The following is a 2936-nucleotide window of genomic DNA, read 5'->3' on the forward strand; positions in this document are numbered from 1 at the left end:
CTAAAACTCGTATTTAAAAAAAAAAAATCATAAATGGATGACATTTTTTCGAAATGTGCCATTTTCAAACTTTGATTTGGAGCCTTTCAAAAGTTGTAATTTCAAAATAAAAGCATTCGGCAGACCCTTTTTTTATATTGTAAATGCAAAATGAAAACAAAATCCACCCTTCCTCGTCTGATATTCACCACATATCCTGCACAAAATCCCCAAACAGCGACACATAGGTCAGTGTACGTACGAGCACTTTGAAATAGAAACGTGACTCATCACTGCGCCACACGCACACACACACACACACGATGGTGGGACAGATGGAGATAGTGTTGATGCCACAGTTCAGCCACTTGGAATCAGCGAGAGATGAGTGACAGCAGCACATGTCTCTCAGCGTTTATAGCTCTGGATCAGATACATGTTTACCACCCACACGTGCCATCTGCTTCCACTTTGACACCATTACTCTATAGACGAATGACTCGCTGACACGATATCTCTTTCTCTCTCGCAGAGCTCCGGAAGGTACAGAACTATTCAAGTGAGTACATTCATTTTATATTTGTTCGTCTTCTGTTTTTTTTCCAAGGCTGGTTTGTTCTTATAAAGGATTTTTGAAAGTACAAAACTTGATGTTCAGTTCTCTAAATTGGCCACAAGATGGCCCTACTTCTTCAGATCCAAACGCAATCCAGAGGCATGTCGCCAGTGTCAAATGTATTGTAATCATTGGACAATATAATTTAAAATGGAAATATTGTAATAATTTCTACAGATATTTTAAATATAGACTTAAGATTTTCATTGCCATATATACACTGTAGCTGCTGTGCATATGGCAATAAAGCCTTTGAATCTGGAATCTAGATACATTATTTATAAAATATAATAATACCAGTTAAATGTCTTGCAATCCCACACAGGTCTTTTGACTGGGAAGTTTGAATTCCGCAAAGCTTCAGCAAACATTTACCACAAATTGTACTTGTATGCAACATTGTGCAATAGCAATTTTTACTGGATTTAAGGATCTAAGAACTTCTGCTCCACCCATTTTGAATGTTATCAGTTCATTATATGACCGTTATCAGTTGTTACCACTACGGTTATAATGCGATACAGGACATACTGCACCTACCCTCACGTTGTAAAACTGTTGGGCTTATTAACACAGGGTTAAGGTTGTGAATGTGAATAACAGAACTTGGTTTGATTTAGACACCAATTGTACATGGTTAGCCTTAGGAAAAGATCAAGGTTAAGGTTGAATTAAGATTTTTTTTACGTAACTTAAGTGTTAGTTTAGTTCATTACATATTTAAACCTCTGCTGTTGAAATCAGACTAAGTCAATTAGGAGCAATAGAGCCATACCACCTTAAATCTATGCACCCAATAATAATAGCCATTTAATCAACTGATAACATTGGTCTATCATTAAATTAAGAGTGCCATAACAACTGTAACAGGGACATTTTTTAACAGTCTTTATACATTTTTCTGTTGCATCAAGCAGACAATCCATTATTATGAAACTGTACATTTTGTTATATAATGTTTTTTATTATTGTTCGATTTCCAGGTGAGGTGATTTTAGACCCTGCCACGGCCCAGAGGAACCTGGTTGTGTCCGAAGACGGCCGCCAGGTGAGATACGAAGAGCGTAAGACCTCCCACAGCGAGGGTCCCAAACGCTTCAGCCCCGCCCTCTTCGTCCTGGGTCGAGAAGGCCTCACCTCCGGGCGCCACTACTGGGAGGTGGACATGGGGCACAAGACGGCCTGGACGCTCGGCATGGCCGGCGCCTCGGCCCGACGCAAGGGGGAGATCAAGCTGAATCCCGAGGGGGGGTTCTGGTGCCTGTGGCTGAAGAACGGGGAGGTGAAGGCTTTGGCTTCGTCCCGCCTCCCTCTGCTGCTGCCGTCCCAGCCCAGTAAGGTGGGAATCTTCCTGGATTACGAAGGGGGCCAGATTTGCTTCTACGACGTGAAGGCGCGTCAGCATCTCTACACGTTCGTGGATACCTTCAACCAGAGTCTGTACCCAATCTTCAGCCCCTGCCTCACCCAGGAGGGGAAGAACTCTGCGCCTCTCATGATAAGCTCTGTTAAACACACCTGAGATAAATTCAACAGGTTAAGTGCCCATACTTGTTATCTAATCTAATCTAATCAGATCATTTTGCCATTTATTTGGTCTGTAAACATCATTTGTTGTCTTCTTAACGAGCCAACCCTAAAACTGTTTTACTTGTTTGCATAGCACTTTATCTCGATCATCTTAATAACAAAGCCAAAGTCAAAACTACCCAGTACAACATGTTCTCATAGTATGGGCACGTTATTGCATTAGTTGAAGCTAAATCAGGCTCAATAGAGATATTTTAAGGGACAATGACTAACAGAGTGACTGTTTCAAAGTAATACAACCAAAGCATTGTGAATGTTTGGTGTGTTTGGATCCCAGGAAACCAAAATGTAAGAGATGTATTTAAAATTTGGTTATTTAAAAGTTACAAATTGTTGCCTCACCCTGTATACCCTTATCTTAAAGTGGACCTATTATACTATATTTGAAAAATATATTGTAGGGCCATACCTACACAAAACATGTCTGTGAAGTTTTTTGCTTAAAATACCAAACAGATCACCCATTATAGCCATGCCTCATACTGCTCATACCCCTCTATTCCAGCCCTGTTCCAAAAAGGCTGATTCTGCTTTAAATGGAATGGCTGCTGCTAGCCACGCCCCTTTGTAGCGTCACACAAGCTTTCCCTGCTAAGAGAGATTTCTACCGGGAGAAGCTCAGCTAAACGCTGCCGTGATTAAATGCCATACTATGTTCCCAACCACTTCAAGCATTATTTCTGAAACAGTTTGGAGCTCAAATGTTTCTCTCCAGTTGCCTACAGCGTTAGCTCGATGGTTAGCTCTAAGT

General features: G+C 41.0%; 1 protein-coding gene across 1 annotated transcript; it reads left to right on the forward strand.

The window, feature by feature from the left end:
* Window positions 1-318: 318 nt before the first annotated feature.
* On the forward strand, window positions 319-2612 carry LOC104959873 (zinc-binding protein A33-like). The gene is made up of 2 exons (XM_010787787.1): window positions 319-538; window positions 1579-2612. Exon 2 carries the CDS (start codon window positions 1761-1763, stop codon window positions 2115-2117), a length of 357 nt encoding a protein of 118 aa, XP_010786089.1. The 5' UTR covers window positions 319-538; window positions 1579-1760; the 3' UTR covers window positions 2118-2612.
* Window positions 2613-2936: the final 324 nt, after the last annotated feature.

The sequence above is a fragment of the Notothenia coriiceps genome, unplaced genomic scaffold (genome assembly GCF_000735185.1).
Source record: "Notothenia coriiceps isolate Sejong01 unplaced genomic scaffold, NC01 NC01_scaffold00031192, whole genome shotgun sequence".
NCBI classification, from domain to species: Eukaryota; Metazoa; Chordata; class Actinopteri; order Perciformes; family Nototheniidae; genus Notothenia; species Notothenia coriiceps.

Excerpts from the sequence above, each read along its gene's own strand:
- LOC104959873 (XM_010787787.1), top strand. The coding sequence starts at position 1,761 with ATGGGGCACAAGACGGCCTGGACGCTCGGCATGGCCGGCGCCTCGGCC.